General features: G+C 39.2%; 1 protein-coding gene across 10 annotated transcripts in view; it reads left to right on the plus strand.

The window, feature by feature from the left end:
* The window catches only part of LOC107269064 (neurexin-1), a 192,801-nt gene that overhangs the window by 10,545 nt on the left and 160,064 nt on the right, over nucleotides 1-22,192 (plus strand). For all 10 annotated transcript variants that reach the window (XM_025086238.1, XM_025086239.1, XM_025086240.1 and 7 more), the window contains exon 2: nucleotides 8,686-8,736. In XM_025086238.1, coding sequence (XP_024942006.1) covers nucleotides 8,686-8,736 — 51 coding nt within the window. The remainder of the gene's footprint in view (nucleotides 1-8,685; nucleotides 8,737-22,192) is intronic.

A 22,192-nucleotide genomic window follows, 5' to 3' on the forward strand; every position in this document is an offset into this window, starting at 1 on the left:
GGGGGGTTACATCTTTACGTCATTGTCTACTAGGTAATATCACCTTGCGGATGCATACAAAGCGTATCGCACTATATCTGTATACCGTAGTATAGTATAATATAGGAAAATCGTTTCACGGATCCATCGTGTCGATTTCAAAAGAACTTAACTCGCAATCGAATCTCCCGCGCAAGCTTCGATCGATATTGCGCTATTTCGTAGCAATGACGGTTATCACTTTATAGACGATTTCAATGTGAAACATGATCCAATTTTCGTCACGTAACAATTGTAAAGCGGGGTCGATATATTAAATATGGGTTGGGTGGTGAGAATTTGGGGTGACTAGAAATAACAAAAGCGGCGGTTGCTCCCTTGGGCTTCGAAATAGACAGCAGGGGAAAAAGGAATATATAGACGGTTGGGAAAAGTGTCTATGCGTAATTGATTAATTTTTTTTTTTTGGAAATCGACAAATCCAAATTTATCAAGTTTATATAAAGTTAGCGATTAGGCTTTTATCATATTTTTTTTTTTACATAGTTACTACAAATAGTAATATTCTTTTAATTTATCTCGGGTACGTGCAGAGGTTCTTGGGTTACGTGATACAATTTCAGATATATATAGCAATACGCAATTTTCGTGGTCACGTGTGCGAATGGCGACCATTATTGATCTAGACGATCAATCGATCCCATGTTCCTCAATTCTAGAGTCCATTCTCATTAGCGAGTGATAACATCGTCAGTCTCGCGAGTGTTCTGTTATTTTATGTATGTATGTCCGTCCGACCACTTCCGCTTCGTTTTATCATTTAATCTTTCTCGCTCGAATAACTCTCCACATAAATATACAGACCGGTACTAACGTAAAAGCTTGACAAAAAGCTTTATCACGAAACGTTACGTCACTGTATACGACCATTACACTTGACGTCAGCCAAGGAGCTGGGGACCAGGAGTTCGTGCTTATGAAATTTACTTTTTTTTTGTATTCGAGGTAAAATGACTCTTTTGCAAATTTTTGTTCACTGATCCAATAAATATTCAATTGATCTTATCTGCCTTTAGTCGCACGCGTGTGCGTACGAGAATCCATACAAGTAATTGAATTGGCTTTCAAAGTTTCGTGCAGGTTACGACGAGCCGAAGAATTTCTTCTGGGTAAACGGATCCGTTGAATGATAGAAGGTCTGTGGTTATTTAGGTTATTTAGGTTTAATGGATAGGTCGTACCCTCCTCTGGCTTCAGGAATTTTCAAGCTCTCCCATCAAGCTCAAGAACGAACTTACGTAGGCTAGGATTTTGGAGCAGTAACAGTTCCTTTAATCTATCTATCTATCTATATATATACAGATACATATATAATAACTATGATATATATACTTATGCTTTGTGTATACATAAATTCGGAACATTCTCCTGGTTCCATTTATACCTCAGTTTATAACCAATATGCTTAGACCTAATTGCCAGTGGAACGAGCGCGAATCATAATAGAGCTCTTTCATTATTCACCGTAACCGCATCACGCACCCTCTATGTTATATAGCTACTTTTATACGTAATTCGCTCTCGTTTTTGTACGACAAGGGCGCCACGAAGGAAATGTAACGTATTGCAAAATGGTATGTCGCGATGATATCTTGTTAAAAAGTTGATACGTTATGCGAGCGATATAGGTGAATTGTTAGAATTGCTTATTTTTTTAGGCCCAACCGCATAGAACATGTGGGAGTGTGTTATTATTTTTTATCGTTTCAAAGTTTTCAAACTTTACATGTCGAACTGTTACATATGGATACGTAGGTACTTATACCTATCGTTGCTTGTATCTGTAGGACCGGTTGCATAAGTGGGTTTATGTATGAAATCATAAAAAAAAATATATGGAATTTTATTCCAAGAATCGCAAAGCGTACGTGGAATTGTACTTTAATGAATTGACCGGATCTAAAGCTGATTATGCTATCGATTAGTGGTAAATATATATACCGCTATAATTATAACACATTTTCTAAGTCAGGGGTGGCGTACGATTATTTTAGGCAAATGTTACGTAAATTCAAGAAAGGACTACAATATAGTACTTTCTTGTACAAATATTGGTAACATTAGGTATACGGTTCAGCCACGAGTAAAAGGTATTTTGGAGGGGTCTATTTTTTATGAGTGTCAATACAAAAGAGTCCCCTGGGCTTTGTTTTTCATTCGTGGATTGGCTATGTATATGTATTGTGACGCAATTTTTATACTTCAACTTATTCGCCAGTGCTATAAAACTGAGACTAAAGCGTAATCTAACCCCAAAGTCTACTCGCCGAGACGCAGCTATCCCGACGCGTTTTACGCCACAAATATAATGCTCTATTCCCCCGGGACGCGATACCGAAAGTCACCGACTGGGCGCCAGACGCACCGTTGCGTCACGTAACGAGACTACGAAAATCCCCGAAAAGAATAGAGTACGGCAACCGAACTAACTCAGATGAGGGAATGGCAGAGGGGCAGGGAACGCCAAGGTGTTGGTAAGGTAGCCAGGAAAGAAGAGTGAGAACCCGATATAGAAAACAATAACAACGGTCCTTTTATTCAGGACAAACTTAGAATGCAATAGTTAACAAGTACGAAATTCCGAAACAAGTGAAATAATAATCTTAACAAGATTCCATTGACGAAATACAAAATATAATATACAACATACCAGATACGAAATACGAAATGCAAAACGATACGTGAACTCTCGAGAAGCGAGACGAACACGTTACAATACACGCGACGATACACGAGTTCCCGAGAAGCGAGAACACGCGGATTCTCTCTGTTAGGTCTCCAGGGTCACGAGACTTTGCGCTATAGAAAATTACAATAAGCCAGAAATATTAAATAATTCAGAAATAAATTCGATACACGGAATCTTTTCCAGGCTAGTGGTACGATATTCAACCCTAGGCCGATGCCTTGGGAAACGAAATGATACCCGAGAAAAGCTAAGATATTAGCCGATTGGAAAAGCTTCCGTGATTCGTTACATATATAGCTGTATGTATAAATTTATATATGGACGAATAAGGTGATTCTGAAATAAAAGTCTCTTTTCATCGCAAAACTTTTTAAAAGTATACAGCGTGAAAATGTCAGGGAAATTTTAGAGAAATCTCTAAGACTCAATTACATATTTAAATCCGAATGTAACTTCGCGCGGGTACCTCGTCCTTCTTCCCTTAAACTTTTTCTTGTTTCCTTTTTCACTTTTTGGTAATTCACGCGAATTCGCCCTGGTTTGGGCGTCAGTAGTTCGGATAGCTAAAGCGGAGGATGGTTTGCCCCGCCAGGCCCTTTCCGTTTTATGAATTATTTTCCAACATGAATAATTCAAGCCTATTTACGACGTCGAACTATCTACCGAACTCTCGAAAGTCCAGAGACTTGGTCCGAAGTGGAGCCGGTACCGTCAAGTACCAGACAGCCAGCCAAGCCGGCCTGGCGGTTACGTTGTATAGGCGCTGAGACATCGACTAAAGAAGTTAAAGAGTGTAAAGATGTTCCGGTAACACTCTAGAATATTTATGACCTGTAAACTTCGCGAAGCTCAACGGATAGGAAAGCCTCTTGCGAAACGAGCCTCGCTCCCGATACACGACATTTACTGACGATTTATTAGCACGGCGAGATTGCAGTAGATTAGTATCAGCGCATGCGCGGACTTACGCGTGGGATAACAATGACAAAGAATTGCGGGAGGGAACAAAATTTCGTAAAGTTATTATTTTTATTTCATTATATTCTCATAACGCGTATCTTGACTTTTTGTCAATGAACCCAGCATTGTTATTACCTGTAACTCTCTACGTAGTAAATCCCTATTGCGATATGTTCTATCTATGAATAAACTCAATCCCGAAGTGACAGACGCTCCCATGTGAACGAACTTAATAATCTCGTATAGATTATGGTATATAGGAATTTGATAAAATGCTCCAAGATCCAAGAGGGAGCCTATGATTAGTTTTAAATCATGAAATCTTTAGTGATCTATAATACAGTTTTCAGTGTAGGGTACCTATATCTGCCTATACGCTAGACGAATGAGCGTCTATAATCAGTTCTCGATAACTTTTCTCCAAGTACCAGTATACCTGTATTTAATTTTTACTATGAGTTCCCTTTTAAATTACCCGGAGACATCTTTACAAAATCCAAGCTTCGAACGTTTCATTCCTGTCGTAATTCGACGGGTGGCGATTCACCAAATAGAAAATAAGTAACGATACAAGACATTAAAAAAAAAAAAAATCGATTTCCCGTGGGTAGTTGCACTCCGGCTGTCTGCAGGATTACACGGATTCTCAGGAGTGAGAAAGTGGCTGAGAAAATGCGATAAAAATGTGCGTGCGCCAAACGGACGTATGATCGATATTCGCATCGTTATCCAAAAATGTGGTCAAAAGATTCGCCGCTGTTACGAGGTAGAACGACGAGCGAGTCTCGAGGGGTGGTTTGATATGTCGTGTAGATGTTTTCGTCGAAGCGACCCTTAAAGGTTATGTCCTGGCCAGAGCTGCGTCTCGCAGAATCATAATGACTTCTTTTTCGGATCGGCCATTATGGGGATGGCTTCACGTGTATGAAACACGACTTTATCTCGAATCATATATATTACTTCTGTGCCACTTCTACCCAGCTACGTAACATCGCAGGGTTCAACCAATAAATTCTTTATACATGAAAGGTGCATAGAGCTATATCTATACATGTGGTACGGAACTATACAGTCGTGTAAGAAGATTTTTCACCCTTAAATATTCACCCTGATAAACGTTGCATTCTCCGTCAATAATTTTTGCGAAAATTTATCACGGGAATCAACGAGTACCCATCACCCCTTATCCTCGAGGATATTTACACATCCCTATTTATAGGGAGGCCAATACCTCAGTGATTTATTGTGAGTCGGTAGGAGTCAAAGTGATCGGAAAATCTCATAGGGATTTTCGTATGGATGCACGGTGAAAATCCAGAGCCGTATCTCGTAGCTACCCTTATATTCGATTCGCAGAGTACGATTCCTGGGATTTCTCTGTATTACCGTCTCCACCTTCAGAGACACGCAGTTTCTTTGCGAGACGATGATAGGTAGAGGGGTGTGTATTGTCAAGTTTCAACAGCAGGAATGCCTTTAAACAGCAACACTACTCGTACGTTAGTCTTTTTTACAGATTTTTTTCAAAATACCGGAGAGCAGAACGCGTTCCGCGTCATAAGGGGTGGCTTTTAAAGGACGACTGTGCCGTGTTAATTAGAGCAAAAAATGCCTTGCGTCCGCGACGAGGGGTCGAGGGGGAGAAGCATAGTGGAGCGAAGTGCTGATTAGGGTAGGGGAGGAGAAGGAATGACGTGGCTGTCTAGAAATTAAGGGTGAAAAAGATCGTAAACAAAGGGAACGTGTAATCTTAAGGCGAGTACGCGAAGCTTCGCAGCGACAGAATGGTGAGACATCGAGAAATGACAAGGCGCTCTCTCGTGGCTCGTTTGGGCGACTACGTGTGATCTTTTTTTCTTCTCTCTTTCTCTCTTACCGTCCCTTAGAATTTTCTCATTTTTCCAGGTCAATCTCTTCTGATTCTCATGTACAGGGTGATGCGTATTAATTTTACGTCGATTTCGTGAAAAGAAGGTTTGTATCAAGTAATATATTTTCATTCGCGTATACTATACGCAACGATTGTAATATTCGTATGCTATGGATGAATTATTATTATTTTTATTTTTACTCTACCTGCACTTAATACAGTATCGATACAATGGACGTTTATCGGTGGGATCGTTAATTCGTAAAATGTTGATGAAAAAGGATGAGCGACGCACGTAACGAAAGGGGCGTGATATTGGCAATTAGCAGCTAATGGAATACAAATTAGCAATTATAACATCGCGAGCGTTAAGATCCTCCAGCTTTGCGATCTGGCACATTTACTTTGTCTTCTCGCTGCTGTAACTATTAGCAGTTACCGTTATACGAGCAACGTTGCCACCATTTCGATTTTCTCGTGATACGACCACCCTCTAACGATAGCCCTGATTTATTTGATACTTCACCAAGCGTAACTACGGCCGTGACTCGGTATTGCCGTCGCGCCGTGTGTCGCGTTAAATTTACTTGCTTTACAGAAATTAACTGTCAATTCCAAGTTACGATTGCCAGTCGTTCACGTAGTACTTCGATTAGCCTTATATTTATTTTTTTTTCACTTTAGTACACCTTAGTTATTACATTGTTTTATACTATACTTATTATTGACACGAGAGCTTTTTCTTATCAGTTATCACAGACATGATAAATCCCAGGCACAAGTATAATAATGGTAATGGTAATATCGGATTTTATTGATTTTTCAAACGGGCAGATTAATTTGATCGGGATATTAAACAAAAAAATGAATAAATTAAATAATAAAGTAAATAGATTTTCAATTGGCATTATTCGTACGAGAGTATGTTGAAATACGGTTACACCACAGGGTAATAGCACTGCTTCTTACCGAGGGGATGGAATATATAACAGGGCGGGCAGGAGGAATAAAATGAAAATGAGAGGGTCTTCTTCTTGGGCACCAACCTATAAAACCCTAACGAGATCGTCGGCTCTTCTTCCTACTAGAATTTTGCCCATCTTTGTTCTCTTTCTCTCTCTCTGTTTCTTTATCGTTCACTATATATATATATATATATATATATCTCTCTAGGGAAATTGCGACCGATATTTATTGCCGCGAATATTCACCAAAACGCTTGCAGAGCTTCTCCGCGCAAGTCACCACGTCCTTCCCTGGTATTCAGCCTGAAGCTAACCCCTGAGGCTAATCTCTCTAGGGAAATTGCGACCGATATATAAAACCCTAACGAGATCGTCGGCTCTTCTTCCTACTAGAATTTTGCCCATCTTTGTTCTCTTTCTCTCTCTCTGTTTCTTTATCGTTCACTATATATATATATATATATATATATCTCTCTAGGGAAATTGCGACCGATATTTATTGCCGCGAATATTCACCAAAACGCTTGCAGAGCTTCTCCGCGCAAGTCACCACGTCCTTCCCTGGTATTCAGCCTGAAGCTAACCCCTGAGGCTATGCAACTTCCTATTAAAAGAAAATAACGATCGCTATACCCCTCATTGCAATAAACATATGGATATAATATTGTTACTATGACGTTTATAGCTTTTGATGAAATTGATATTTTAGTTATTATTTTTTACTTTAATTTTTAATTGATTGAAAAAAGAAACAATGAAATTACTCAATTACTTTAGGATTTATGGTTTAGGACGGAAGCTTACGAGGATACAGTATCTACTATAGGATTTTTATATTTATACCTAATGTAATCTTGTTTTTATTTTGCAATCGACATTAAAAGAAATTCTTATTCTCTTTGCTTTGTCGAATTTACAAAGGCCGAACGATCGCGAGGTTCTTGTGAGACATTTTAATTGGCTGAGATCCGGTATCTTGTCGAATGAGGGTAACTGGTATTCGATTTCGTTTAGTTTCCTTTTGTCTTTTCAAGTTCTTAATTACCTTGATATTTCTCAGTCTTTGTCTCGGTAACGAGGTCGAGATCGAATTAAGTTTTACTGTAGGTAATATATGTATATATATATATTTCTATATGTATACATGTGGTTTCGAGTGAGGTAGATATCTATCGATTGGATTCGAAGAATTAAGTTTTTTATGTACTTTATCTTTAACAGTACAACTAAACTTAATCAATAGATTCGGATTTATGCTTTTAGATTTTCATCCAATACGTTTCTCGTCTTATTGTTATACGGCTGTTGTCAAATTTATTTTGGAATTGTTTATCTACTACACTTGATCCACTTAACTCTTTGAGCCATGCATTTTTTAACTTTGGTACTCGGGGGATTTTTGAGGTCACTGATTACGAAGCTGAATTCAAAATCCAACAATTCAAAATTGGAGCCCAATATGGCGGATAAAAATGAAAAATGTTACTTGATTTTTATGAAAAATAATTTGTAATAATGAAACAACGTACGAATGGCAATTCAAGAAATTCTGAAATATACTTTAGGTTGTCCTTTATAAGTATCTAAAACGTCATTTTGATTTTGTCGATAGTTTAATCAGAATTTTTTTTTTTTTTCAATAAAAAACACTTGTTTTGAGGATTTATTTATTTATAATACTGTTACAAATAAATAATAATTACTGCATAGTTTTTTGTCACTTATCTATGTTTTAGAGACGATACAAAAATAAAAAACACGTTATTTATTGTCAGAAATTAATTTAAACATTTCAGTTTGAGCAAAAAAGGTGGGTCACTCAGTGACCGTCTGTGGCGCAAAGGGTTAAACTAGGGTGAATCCCTATGTACTGATACACGTGCAAAGATCCCTTAGTATGTCAGTGGCATACTTCTTAAGGGTTGTTTACGAGCTCATTTTTTGACACTATAAACACTCAGTAACCTACTCAACACATTACTAGTAGTTTATCCATGCATATAACGCGAATACTAAGTGACACATTTACATTGAAAATCATAAGAAGCTGGCCCTTCAAAACAATATACCGCTCATGAGATAAACGAATCGGAAAATAAGTATTTTAAATTTTTAAGAAAGGCATTTCAGTAAAAAATAATAAAAATAATTTTTTTTTACAGTGCGGAGGATTTCCATGCACTGAAAGTGCAAGTCAACGCAAATCGCCAAGGGTGAGTTTTATATTTTCTTTCTTCTTCTCCCCGTCACACTATGCCTCATTTTTCATTCTATTCACGAAATTTATGTTGGGAAACATTTACTCTGGGCAATGTAATAGCTATTTTGACATTGACATTTCGTGGGGCCGGTAAGTGTCGGCTTATAACGAGCTTTAATTCCAAAGACAGTGACACATATTATTTAATCGGTATTTATAGCATACGTAATGTCCACTCATTCATTAAATATGAAATATACAAGTCAAGCACAAGTAGAAAAAAAAAGTATGAAGGACTATTTTAGCTGATAGGATAAGAGACAACCCACGACTGATTCTATTTTTAAATTTAAGGCATGCTCTCCTGATTCGCATGATACTTCGTTTAGTGAGCGACAGCCTTTTTTAATATTATTCTTATTGGGGTACTTTGTACTGATGTATATAAAAGAAAATATTGGCTTACCGAAGGAAATAATGATTGCGCTTTGAACTTGTGTGTATTTTCGTGCCACCCTGACTAAGATAATCAACTTACATCCAATTGATACAATGGTTATCTACTTTACCGATCGATACCAACCGACATCTTGGAAGACGTTGATTTCTTTATTGTATATACGTGACAGTAATTGTATCGCTGTACATAAAATAAACTTCGTCACTTGTAATGAAAAATTTACTGAGGACTAACACGCAATATTATTAGTCAACACGTATATATAATTTGTTCTATTACACCCTTGGAAAGAGCATTGATTTGCGGAAGTGACGTCATTCAATTTTATTCATCATCTACTCTCACGATTGAAAAGACGGTATATGGGTTCTTAGGATACGAAAGTCAATTGTGTATTTAAATGTAATATAACTAGTTAAAGGCAAATTACAATATAACCAAATTTGAGATCAAACAAGACATAGTCAAGATTCAATGAGTAATATGAGGACTTTCTTGAGAATTTAATATTATTATAAGTTTATAACATATACGTTATTCATTCGATTAAAATTGAAAATATATGAATTTGAATATTTAGGAAAAAAGATGTATTTATAAAGTAACATTAATAATTTTTCATTAAATATTTTCTGCTGACCATTATGGGAAGTAAGTTTAATCAAACTCTGGATGAATAACTACGTTTTAACTGTTCTCTTTGCACGCATGGTTATACATATACATATCATTGATTTCATATTTAATAGAAATCTAATGTATAACATATGGCAAGGGGCTATTATTATATTTTAACAAATAAGAACTCACATTATCAGTGTAATCAATTTGTGAAAAAGTCATTATCGAAAAGTAAAAAAAAGTAAATTACAGAATGTCGGTTGATAACGCTTAATAAATTTTTATGTATAACCACGTGAATGGGAGAATTTTACTTTTGACATTAGAGCACAAGCCGATCCCTTTACGACTTAGGAATCGGATCGTCAAAGTAGACCGCAAGTTAATTCGTGGTTCCCCTAAAAGTCCAATAAATTCGATAGTGCTTTCGTATAAAGTTTTCAAGCACGGTATAATGCTTCGATCCTACGTTCAAGTTAATTACTTTTCGAGGTCAAGGGCAACCGTTGCTTATGGTAGTACATGGCTATCTGATATATTACATGCAGGATGATATCAGGACAAGATGTAATCAATTGTTTTATCAGTTAATTATATCGACGCCAATACTTTCTCTTTTCGACCAATTAAACGTAATCGCTTGACATTTAATTTATTTTTAATATTCCTAAAAATAAATTGTAAACAAAATCGTATGCCTTAGACAGTGTTTCAGTTTTCATTAGTATGACAGATATCAAATTTTGGATTCCAAGACCATTCGGTTGTTCCAGTTAGTTCAGCCTATTGTAATCTGTATACTAATATTATGCATTATCAACAATGAAAACAAGGAGTGTAGCTGTGCCTATAGATATACGTTAAACTCGTAAAGCAAAGTTTCATTACAAACAAGTTTATGCTCGCGTGTTTATAATCCAAACAATTTTACTCGTTTCGTAGAAAACATGCGCCTTTATAAACGTAGCCTAACGTCCTATACATCGTCTGTGCAAACGGCCGCTTGGCATTAATAATCGGCTATTGTTTTTACAACGTACGACCTAAACGTGGCACAGTGAGAAGGTACGGAGGATATCATATACATTAAAGCGCGTTAAACCCGTGCTCGAATTTTTTAGCTGTTTGCCATAGGCGGGGAAACCCTTGGAAAATTAAGGGCATCCGGAACTCGTTAAAGAATTATCCTTTGTAAGAAAAAATTACCTCTAAATCTCGTGACCCAGGGATGAATTTTATTCATGTTGGAATTATCAACGAGGTTGAATTTACATGGGTGCCTGTATGAATATATTATTAATTTATTACAAATCAATACTGCGCCGAAAAATAAGCCTACGTTACTTAAGAAAGGAATTTGTTTTTTTTTTAAATTTAAGTAAAGGATTGATCGAGTGTTCAACGAATTCGTTTATTGATACTTTGAGGGTGTTCTTTTTTGTAGTCGTTAGCATCCCCTTAATCTTTCAATCAATCCTCAATAGTTCAGAGTACATTTTGCTATATCTCATAAGGGAGCTAAATTTATATATATATATATATATATATATATAGTTAAGTAAGGGACGATTCGACGGCTTTTATGTGTCCTGGCTAATGTGGGTCGACGGTCGTCATTTCGCTTGTAAAGAAAAGGAAGAGAAACAGGAAGAACGGGGGATTGAGAAAGAACAATTGAGAAACTTGGTCATTTATTCACAGCGTAGACACGCACTTGAAGTTCAGTAGCCATTAAACGTTCTTTGACCCATCAACCCCCCTCGCTCCCCCCTCAGACTAACAGAAGGGGTGGTTCTGGCAAAACAACTGCCACTGAGCTTGCACTCTCCCTTTTCGCAAACTTTCCAGTGACTTCCCTTGCTTCGGTGGGATGCTGTGTCGAGAGAATGCAGCCGTCTTGACGACAAGGGATGATATAGGGATAGAGGGAGGGACGAAAGAAGCGTGGAAAGTAAGAGACGGTCGGGAACAATGACTGCAACCCTAGAGAAAGTAAAAAGGGCTTGGAGCTATTTGTTTTCATGTCCCTCAGTTTTTTGTAGGATCCTGCAAAAATGGCCAAGAACGTCATAGTTGATCTACGTATGGCTTATCGATTTTTCGATAAAGCCAAATGGTTTAGAGTATACTGCTTTTAATTTTTAAAACAGTTTAACTGGTGGGTTTAATTACGACTACTTGCACGGGCCTATACAGAGATAAAATAGGGAACTCAATTTATTTATAGTAGGAATTAAGAAAGGAGCAAACACTTGTACTGGTGTCTTGAATGCCGATATTCGTGCGCTATATATATACGTTGTGAGAATACTCGCAAATATGTACGATTTTCAGTCTGCTACTTGTTATACATCATTCGTATTCATATATACAGATCATAGATATAGGTTGTATATATACGTAACGTAGTACCAAATATAGGTAAGATCGATAGACAAGGCTAATAGACTTTTACCGTAAAATTGCATCAAGAGACGTACGTACTACGAATTTAAGGGATTTGAGCGACTGACTCGTAATTTCGATAGGTATCGCACGCTTAAAAGCCTGGCATTCTAAAAAGGCACTTCGTTTTAGTTTCTGATCAATCTAGACGGCGACCTATCACGAACCAGCCACTTCAGGCTTATAAGGAGCTTTCGTGGCTGGCTTTCGTATTTCTAATACTTTATGTTATAGGGAGCGCGTTTTCCGAGAGTCCACTCGTGCTACTTGTTATCTCGAATCTTTTCTTTTTTTTTTTTTTATTTTGGGATAAAACTCAATGAAGTAACATAACTCATAGTAATAATATATCTATAATCTTTTTTAAAGCGATCCGCCATATTTTTCGTGTAAAACGTTTTACACAGGTTAAAAACTAATGGAGGAATAAATTAATTAACGTAGATTAACACGTAGACCTGACAGTTACAGGCAAACTCCGACCTTAACCCTTTCGCAGGGACGTTCTCTCTCACGCGAGATAGTTCATCATTTTTCCGCGACTGTCAGGAGGTCGCATCGATTTTACTCTAATCTTGTTTTGATCTGAAACATACTTCCGGCCCGGAAGCGAAACGCGAATTATTTACAGAGGTAGATTCATCGTGAATTATCATTCGGTAAGTTCGTACAGTTAACACGACAAGCTGATGGCGCTGGTGTTGTTTTAAAAATAGCAAGTAGAAAGTAACGGAAACCAAAGAGAACAAAGGTAAAAAATATATGACAACTATGCTAAAAGTTTGTACAGCCTATAATCACAGGATTGCTCGTGTTTCTTGAAAAGTTTTAAAATCTTCCATCCCCAGTAGAATTAATCAAGATTCGACGCGGGAAATTTAAAAATACGAGATGCCTGGATTGAATGTACGTATCGGTAACACGTATACGTGCTCCTTTAAGTGACTTCGGTGGGATAAGAGCACAAGGGGGTTGTTAAATAAATCACAGTGGTATAAACGTGATACAATTGTGTTTCCTCGCAAGTAAAATGTCAAACTGATATCAGGTCGTGACAAGGGTAGGATCAAAGGAAATTATCAGCCAGTTAGCCGACGAGACTAAAACATAACTGATGGTTTTAATATAGTACATGCGTGTATAATGTATATGACTTATACACATCCCCGTGCAAAGCGTAGGTGGCAGCTGGCATATATACCAGCTATACCAGCATGCATTTCTAAAAGACGTACACGGTTGAGAAGCAAAGATGACGATAACAATGAAATTCAAGAATACACTGTCTTTTGTCAACGTTCGAGAGTCCGTTCCTCGTTTTATACTTTCCAGTATACCGGAACGAAATAGATATCTATATGCGTACATGTAAATACTTCTGTTACCTTAGAGGCACTGTGTCTACATATATCATATACTTAAACCTATATAATAGACATTAGAGAATGAGATATTTCTCGCGAAATCCTTGCGAGTTCTCCAATTTGGCAACGTCTATCCATCCTTCCACGAGGATGCTTCCAGACAGAATTACGAAGGGCATTATGCGGAGATTTGGCAATTTGCATAAAGCGGCAGTAGAGAGAGTGCCTACTCGAGATCTAACTGCCACAATCGCGGAGATTCCGACGAGTTTGTTACGACGATGGATCTTATCAAGGAGAATGCATGATTTCATGCTAATGCACGCGGTGCCTGTCTGCGCACGTTGCACCTTGGCGTGTCTGGACGATGCAGAGCCAAAGCAGCTAAACATATATTTCTTAATAGCAAGACGCAGTCTATGAGCTATCCAGCAACGTTGCCTTTCACCACCCCCTTTTGAATGCCTGGCCCATCTGCATTTTAACAGTCAAGCACAGTCTAGTAGTAATTCCGTAATATTCATATCATCCGACTGGATGCTGTTGAAAATTGAGAAATTTTTTCAATCTACCAAAAGCGAATTTCGGAGTGTGAATCCGAAAACCAGCCGATGAAGAAGACCTTGTAACAAAGTGTGTACCACGTGTGACTGAGGTATCCATGGACTCATCGATTGCCTCGTGTCTTCCTACTGAGACGTGGGAGCTCATCGTCGAACAATCGTTGTCATCCCCTTTGTTAGGAAGATCGTTCATCTTACAGTATCCAACCCTTGGTCCACTTCGACCTGAGAAAATCGTTTCCCTGGTACCACGCGAGTCACTTTTCCATCCGCTGTTCTTCAGCCCGATCAAGGTCTCTGGTCAGGATGAGCTTGCACAGTCTAAGGGTCAATTTTATGTTGAAAGTAACATTACGAAAGTGACTGTGTAGATTGACCTTTTTTCCCGTGTTAGTGCCGGTAAAATCTTAAGCGTAAAGGTACTTTGAGATTCACTTGGATATTCGCCGGATAAGGGTTGCGTCGCAATATGAGCAACGCAGGAATGAAAGTTCATCCATTATCGAAGATATAGGGGGAGTGAAGTAAATCGTGCGATTCTCATCGAGCTCGGTGAAACGTGGCAATCTCCTGCTCGATCTAAAGATTTCCGGCTGATCTTCAGTCAGAGATAGAAAATACTCCGGGCGTTGGTCTACCGCGCTACTCTCTCCCTCAGACGGAGTCGCTATTTCTAGACCACGCCGTAGGTAACCCAAAGAGCTATAGATGGGAGTCTAGATAGAGAAAGGACGGATGAATATTCGTTGGAAGATTCATAACGTTCATTTATGCACGGGTCAGTGACTCATACCTTGGAGGGAATATCTATAGGTATCTATGAGGTACCTGACTATGGTATTCTTGAGAAGGAATTGCAAGGGATGGTCTATATGTATATTGGGGTGACGCAGTCAGCTCGGCGCCGAGGTCGGACCAGTTTCTGTGTGCTCTCTGAAGTCGCAACCTATTTTCATCTAGGATTGTCAGAGGTGGGCGACCATGTTTGCAAAGCCTTTTGCGGCCTCTTCGAGCGAGCCGACGTTCAAGACAATGGCGCGCGAAAAGCACGGAAGTAACTGAGAGAAGCCGCGGCATAAAGGAACGAACCCAAGTCTTCGCGCTAGACTCCTTCGGCTGCTTCCACCTTCGCTCTATTGCGGCTTGTTCTCCTTCCTTAAAATACTTTGTTCCCTATCTCTGTTTCTCTCTCCCAAACTCCCTATACGTATTCTCTCTCCCGTCAGCCAAACCAGTGCTTACCGGAATCCGCCCTACTTACTGTTATTACAGGCTACAATATTCCAGACTCCGTTACGCCCGAAATGGGATCTTAACGAGAGAATCCTGCTTCGCAGTGACCGTAGCTCCTGGAAAACGCGTCTGCTGACAGTCGCCGAATCGCATTTGCCAAACTGCCTGTGAGCTTTTCAATTAAACTTTCGAAAATGCTGATCTGCAACGTCCGTCGCTTGGGGGCTTGGACATCGGGCTTCGACTTACCTACCTACCCCCCGCTCACCCCAAGACCTATTAGAGTGGACGCTTCTACTTTGGTCGAAGTGGTTGTTACCCTTTGAAAGAACCGATGCCACTGACCACTGAAAAAAGGCTATATGTACACTCTACCTTTTACCTTCGACGTCATCAAATAGAAAAGAGTCTATACGGTTCGTATTTTACGTTTTGCTCTGTCCATTTATCCACTGGATCGAAGGGATTCTTTTGATCTCGTGACTTGAAATACGACGTCCCATTCTTTCTTTGGGTTACAAACTGGAGTGTGATGCAAGATGAAGATTCTGCCTTGATCAGTGTCCATAGAAATAATTTTAACAATTACATTCAGTGTTTCTTTCAATACAATTTATAGTCCGGGATTGGTATTTGTCATTTAATTTTTAGGGATACGTTTGCTTTGAGGTCCGGTGAGAATTTAACGTCAATTTTTTTTTTTGTAATACTTTAAAAGAATCTCAAGTATAAGGTTCAGAAGATGATGCGGAAGGATAACGAATGGAGACTAGACGGAGTAGCTATCCCTCTAAAAGTTTCAATTACGCTCAGGTAGCGTATCAGTGTATCCCAATACTCTCTGCTCCGGTAGAAGTTCCTAAGCTCCTATTCCCTAAGGATCAAGTCCATCTGATTACCGGTAATGGGTTTGTGTTTTAAGACTCCTGCCTCTGCCTCGCCTTGGAGTCGCTCCCTTCGTATCATCTGTCCGACAGTCTGCAGTGCAACGGAGAAGGAAAATTACGGATAATCCAAAAAGAAAAGATACTCGCAGGGATATCTCGTGTACACGTAGCGCCGAGGATAGATCAATTTTTAATTTGCGAATTTCAATTTACTTGTTCGGCAAAGAATGTTCCTTTACCCAAGAATTAATCGCCCATTCCATTCCTTCGCCTTCACCTTGTAAAGAAAAAAGTGCTCATTCCCCTCTCAAGGAAGTTTCAAAACGAGCCTCGGTGCTTTCATGATTTCCTTTTAAGTGTTTCTACCTCTTGTTCGCATTAAAGGCGAATTAAGGCACTCAGGGACGAAGGGCTTCATAGAATAATGTACCTCTGTCCTTGTTACGTGTGCGAGAGGTTAACCAAAATTGCCAGTGAATTAATTATAGAATTTTTTTTTTAACTAACCAAATTTTTTTTTCACAATATGCCAGGAGTAATGTGATAACGTCAAGTGTCCGATGAACGTAGTATGGCGACGCTAGGCGATGCTGTGAGTGTTTCATTTTTTTTTAAGTTTTCAATTTGTTTATTTATCTGTACATCCGCACACGCTACCCCATGGGGCCATTCGATTGCAAGGTTCGGCGAACGTCAGCAGATCACGGAAACGAGATTTGGCCCAGTCGGAGGTAATTGGGAATAGGATTTGGAGCACGAAAATAATTGGTTTCCACAGCCTGTCCAATCGCCGGGCATCTAGCTGCCGTTTAACCTAGACCTATTGCTTTTTTTCCCTTCAACCTTCATGTTATTCTGCTTATCCTCTATGGATAATCTTCACGTGGACGACGTTCCAAATCTACTCGACTTTCCGCTTGAATCAGTAACGTTAAGTCGACTCGACAGCTGAACAAGTTAAAATTCAGTATAGATGGAGTTAGGGTGATCTAATCTTTTGACATGGGAATCAAATAAAAAAATTAGAAACTTTCCTTAAAAAGAAAAGTCTTGAAGACATTAAATATCGAAATGCTGCGTCGAGGGTGATTTGGAGTGCGCAAGGGTCTTCGCACGGTCGGCTCCTCGTTTTAGGGTCTGGACATTAAAGATTCAACGTAGGTGAGTAAAACGACCCGTTAAGACGGTCCTGGGGCTCAAACACGGGAAGGGTCTACTAGTGCGTTAATGTGGGAATGCAAGTACGAGGACGATAAAATCACGGCTAAGGGCCTATCGAGCTGCTTTAGAAACTATGTCGAGGTAGTTTAATGTCCTAGAGCTTGAGTTAACTCGAACAGCCACTGTGTACAATTTACAAGAGTATGTGTCAGAGTGTCTTGACATAGACCAAAGTAAAGTAACTTTATTCTAACGATGATAAGGACTGCTTTTTATTATTCTCTTCATCTCTCTCTTAATTTTCCTTGATCGTGCTCATTCCTTGAGGCTCTGTATATACGGGTATCCTTAACATGATGAATCGGTATAACGTGTTGTTACTATTTCTATATCGAGAGAACAGTCAAAGAAATATTATAGAACGATCTTTGCTCCAAATGGAGCTACTCGTGGAGAATGATTATTTCGATTCTTGAGTTTCTGTAAAAGATCAATCGTACCGTTCGTTGGCAGGTACGATATCGATTCCAAGATAGAGTTTGCACTTGAAAGGCTTTTATATATAGAAAAGGTGACAGGTATTTTGCGACAAAGCAGGTACGTTATTACCTTTTCTGTACGCAAGCTGGATTCAGATAAAAAGCCTTGTTGGAGTTTTTGGTTAGAAATTTTTGGTATAGCCTGGAAGCCTCGACAGTTATTTTTCGTTTACAACATTGTTCACTGGGTTAGGAGATGAAATTTGCCTTCTTGTAGTTTTATTTCTTCGCTGTGAGCGCAAACCAGACGTATGCTGAATGCTGAGTTGACATTGCGAAATATAATGTGAATTCCGGGTGGAACCGTCAGCACAGCGTTTCCTTTCAAACGGAACATTGTCCGTCTTCTAACTCCGTAATCTTTTATTTCTCTATCGGACACGCGTTCTTTTCGACGCTACAATTTACCAAGGCCAGGATCACCATAGGATATGGTGCCTTTGTCGTATTTTTATGATCGGGACGGTAGCGCGACGGTGTCCTCGAAACTGCTTGTACGTGTGAAGAATCTTTGAACCTTCTCAATGCCGATAATAATATTTTATTTGTTGCTCTCGAAGAAAGGGAAGAATCGACAATCAATTGACAAAGATTACTTTGTATCCTGGGATACCACTGAAGTTATTTCGGTCATGGTTTTCATCTTCGACTTTCATTCACAATGGATTACCAATGTTTTATCGCGAGATCAAATCGAGAGCTGTGGTGAATTCTCAAAGAAATAAATCCATACTGCGGTGAGCCTGGGGATGTTTTCAATCGAAGAAAAGCACGAGGTTTTGTCCTTTCTACAAGAGAATTCATTAATCATTGGTCCGGTCCAACATGGATGAAGGAGAATGGTTTGCCAATGGTCGCGAATTAATGAAGTTATCGGTCCGTTCTTTAATTACGGTAATTAAGATTCAGGATGAAGAGGAATATGCAATAATAAATTCAATGGAAATATAGTACGAGATATCATTCCCATTCCGTCAGACTTTATCACTATACGTGCCGATCGTTTGTTCTCGATGCAGATTTTATGCTGGCTGTACCTTAAATTTAAAAAAAATTTTTTTATAGAAATAAGAAAGCTCGATCCCAATAGTGATGGAAATTCAATATCGAGGCTATAGCAGGTGAATGGAAAGCTTCTCTTATATTATAAAGGAGGCAGAAACGTAGGGGAAAAAGGGAGAAGAAAAAAGAGACCCAAGAAAGGAAGATCCAGTCCTACACCTGTTTTACCTTTTTATTTTGCAATATTAAAGTTTTCGTAGGAAAATCTTTATGGAACAAGTTTTGTAAAATGAGGAAAGTTCCTGCGCTCAAATCGTTGTAGAGCGTTTCACGGCTTTCGTGGATTTATGCTCTCAACCAGTGGCACCCTTAAGTAGCCATCCTTACGATCAGGACGCTAATTCGAAGCAAATAGCCGATCCTGATGTTCGACACTTACGGTAAGCCATTAATTTTTCTCCACTTGAGTACCGAAGTCGGTACTTTTTTATCGACCACCGGAACCGCCAGAGGCACGTTCATCCAGGTACAAAGAGGTCATCGTTACACGTGGTGAGTTCCACGAGGGTCACCTGCTTCTCTTTTCAACCCTTATTCCTTGCCGTTGCTTTATTTCCCTATCCCTCACTCCTTCAGTCCCTTTCCCTTTGGATGATCAACCCTTGCCTTCACTCGCGTCTACAGGGCCATGGCTTGCACGTACACGCGACACATGACAAGGGATGCAGACTCGTGGTAAACTAGGCGTGAAACAGACTTTGATGTAGAAAGGAAGGAATTTGCGGTTAGAGTGGATGGAGCGTAGATAATCGCTATCCTGCTACCCCCTACCATTCTATAGATGGTTGGTATCCGTAGGCGTCGAGCACATTCACGTAAAGACAGAATGGTGAGTGTATAGAAATGGTACAAAGGATTATTCGCAAATCGTCCTTGTATTTGGAAATTTTTCAAAGTGCGTTTCGATTTTGAAAATTTTATTAGACATCGAATCGATGCCGATGAAATATCTCTGGATCATTCAAAAACTCAAATGATTCCATTCTAGGGTAGTTAAAAATATTTTATATATCATTAATAAATGTTTGATCTCCCTTATCACGAGTTATACAAGCAAATATACCTTATCTAATAAATTGATCAAATGGTTAATTACTCAGAGTAGCGGAGACGAGATTGCCTCGTTATACGGCTGTCTACTGGAAAACGAAGTAAAGTTGCAAGGTAGCAGGCTTAATAAAAACGGAGTGCTGATGATTTAAGTACGTTGATGAAAGCAGACTAGCCGACAGGATGACGAAAATAGTAAAGATGAAGGGTGAACGATGATGCTGCTCGTGTAAAGGGTAAATAATATTTCTTCGATTAAACCAATTCATTCCATTCTGCAATTGCATGTAGCGCGCAGAGAGTTTAAATTGCATTTTATTTATTCGTGTTTACGTTTCATTCGACGGCACGTAGCCGGATGCCACATGGATGCGCACACGTTAAAGGAAAAGGAAAATATAATATTGTCCTTTTTTTCATTTTCAACACACGAGTCCACATGCGGTACAGTTACACCGAACATACGTGTGTGGTACAAATTTAAATCACTGTTCCTATTTATGAAAAGGACTGTATCTGCGCAGAAATCAAAGGCAATAGCTGCTCCATAATAGTGCTACCTGTCTCTATGGTCTCGCAACGAGCACTTGATTTGCATCTAGAGTGCGAATGGAGTTTGGTGGATGAGTGTACCATGCTTGGTTGGGTTATAGATCTACATACGATTATGCAATCGTGTGCTAGGCTTACCGACAATATTCAGGCAGAATAGGCATCTGCTTATCGATTTTCGTTAACGAGCTTTCAAAATTCTTGGTGAAATCTACTGTATAACGATAATTGTAAATATTACTGTCGAACTCAACGAAACGTCGATGTTATTTCACTGAAGGAATGATACGGCACTCGGACAACGGGAAATAGGAATCTACGTTTCAGTGACTGACGTAACTATGGGTGAATTCATTCGTTCGTTCGTTATTCATGCATTCGTATATCCGTTAGGTTGGATCGGCACTTTCAATTACATTCGAATGAACGCGGAAAAGGGGGTGCAATCAAGTTTTGACGTAAAAGACGTCCTTATGGTTATATTCAAAAGAAAGATGCCACGAGAAATCGATCGGAATGCAAATTGAAAGACCGCGTGCGCGGTTTCTGCCATGACGATAGAATTTTATTATTTTCGTAAAGGCGGGCCAGGATGAGCTTATCTAAAATAGCGTGAAGCTTACGACGTTCGACATAGAGAGTTGGACTGGATGGTGAATGAGCATGCGCATTTGTTGTATGTACATATATATGTATAAAGATTTTGTATAGAATATATATATATATATATATATATATATATATTGTCGTGTATCCCCTTTCTAACATACCCCCCACCCGTTCCCTTATCACCCTACTCCTACTCTATGAAATTTAGCTATCCGTGAATAAATACGGTTAGTGGCCAGCCGTGCCCCGTAGATCCCTTTGACCGGAGGCAGTATGGGCTATATAGGATATACAGTACATATAGGGTGTACAGGACATAGGTAGAGATGTTCCAGTGGCCTGTGCCCTCGTTACGTCTAGTGGTGCACAACCTCACAGTGGAACCTTTCCGCTCTCTTAACAGGTAGTACAAACATTTCGAGTACCGTAGCACGTGAGTGCTAGCCGGTGGAAAGAATGTAGTGAATTGTCGGTAGCTTCTTTACCGACTAGCGAGTTCGTAGATTTTCGACAAAGCTCGTTGTAAAAATTTTCCAAAAAAAAAAAAAAAAAAAAAAAAAAAAAAAAAAAAAAAAAAAAAAAAAAAAAAAGAAAAGATGAAAAAATTCGTCGATTCCCACGAGTCAATCCTCGTGGCAAATATTCGAGGTTCAAAGGGGAAGAAGACTCTGGAACGGAAGTGGTAGAGATGTTACCTTCTACGACAGTGGGATGAGAGGGGTGACGGTGGGAGAGGAAAAAGTTCGTAATTGGCCATCTCGCGAAAGAGGGTTCTGAGAAATTGGAAGCGGAACAGATGAGACGGCGAGAAGAACACGGCGAGTATGAATCCCTGGGCGAGGCTCTGTGGAACGTCGGAACAAGGAATCACCTATAGATTCGTACAGCTTCCGACCGGAAATCTCGACGAACGGGAGAGAGTC

Source organism: Cephus cinctus, unplaced genomic scaffold (genome assembly GCF_000341935.2).
Source record: "Cephus cinctus unplaced genomic scaffold, Ccin1 Ccin1_scaffold0597, whole genome shotgun sequence".
NCBI lineage: Eukaryota > Metazoa > Arthropoda > Insecta > Hymenoptera > Cephidae > Cephus > Cephus cinctus.